The 1,097-nt window shown below is 61.3% G+C and overlaps 1 protein-coding gene across 1 annotated transcript in view; it reads right to left on the bottom strand.

Annotated features, from left to right (window-relative positions):
- Positions 1-290, bottom strand: part of UCN3 (urocortin 3) — a 2,879-nt gene extending 2,589 nt beyond the window's left edge. The window contains exon 1 of the mRNA XM_006907034.1: positions 3-290. Within this exon, the coding sequence (XP_006907096.1) occupies positions 3-290 (288 nt within the window). The remainder of the gene's footprint in view (positions 1-2) is intronic.
- Between the last annotated feature and the right edge of the window lie 807 nt (positions 291-1,097).

The following is a 1,097-nucleotide window of genomic DNA, read 5'->3' as shown; positions in this document are numbered from 1 at the left end:
GCGTGGGGCGGGGGCCTGGCCCGGGGGCCCGTGGGGAAGGGCCTCTTGCCCTTGTCCTCCCCCTGGCCCCTGTGCTCGGCCTCTCCGGAGGCTGGGCCTTGGCCGGGCAGGTAGGACGGGCCTCTCTTGCTCAGCGGGGGCGCCTCCTCCAGCTGGCTCTTCCTGGCCTCAGACGGGGCTGTGTCGGTGCAGCAGCGGGAGATGGACTCGGTTCTGGAGGACTTCTGGGCGAGGCCCGTCCTGGGGGCCCCAAGGAGCAGCAGCAGCAGGACGTGGGCCGGCAGGAGCATCTCTCCCTGCAGGGGCAGGGGGCAGCGGGAAGGCTGTGAGGGGGCTCAGGGCTCAGAGGACATAGTTAAAATCCCGAGGGGTCTGTCAGTGTTCTCATGCAGCCGTCCCCCAGGTGTGGCCTGGACTGCAGCAGCTCCTGGGAGTGTGTCAGGACGCAGGGATTGACTTTCCCCCCCATCTCCCGCACCCCCTCCGTCTCCATGTCCGTCTGTCTGCCATTCACCTCTGAAAAGAAGCTCCCTACGAAGACAAGACACCCTTCGCTCCTCAGTGCAGTCTAAGCTCCAGCTGAGCACGCCTCCCCTCTTCCGTTCTGTGGGTGCCCAGGAGGAAAGCTCCACATCTACACTGTTCTCGTTTGGTCACCTGTTCTTCAGGCTGGTCACAGAGGCACCTTCGCCCGGGACTTTAAAGATACACCCTGACTTCCGAGAGCTGTGACACGGTCACAGCCCAGGAACCTGGGCAGGTGAAATTCGGAGCACCTGTCGCTGGGAGAGGGTACTGGAGGGGGAAGGCGGGCAGGGGAGCCAGCAGGCGCCTGATTCCACAGCGCTGCCGGGGGTGGGGTGGGGGGCCCATTCCCCAGCGACGGGGAAGGCAGCATATTCCCCGTTTCACCCCGTTTGTCTGTCCATAAATTCGGTATATTTTCTTTTCTTTTAAGGACTTTGTCTGACAAGTTTGCTCAAGCATCTTATTCAGATCCTTGCTTCTTTTCCCTTGGGGTTTTTTTCTCTCCCCCCCTCCCCCCGCCTCACCCTCAATTTTCATCAAACACCAGTAAGAAGCTGAATTAAAAAACG

This window comes from Pteropus alecto, unplaced genomic scaffold (genome assembly GCF_000325575.1).
Source record: "Pteropus alecto unplaced genomic scaffold, ASM32557v1 scaffold11, whole genome shotgun sequence".
In the NCBI taxonomy this organism is placed as follows: Eukaryota; Metazoa; Chordata; class Mammalia; order Chiroptera; family Pteropodidae; genus Pteropus; species Pteropus alecto.
This window is presented reverse-complemented; position numbering and strand designations above follow the sequence as displayed.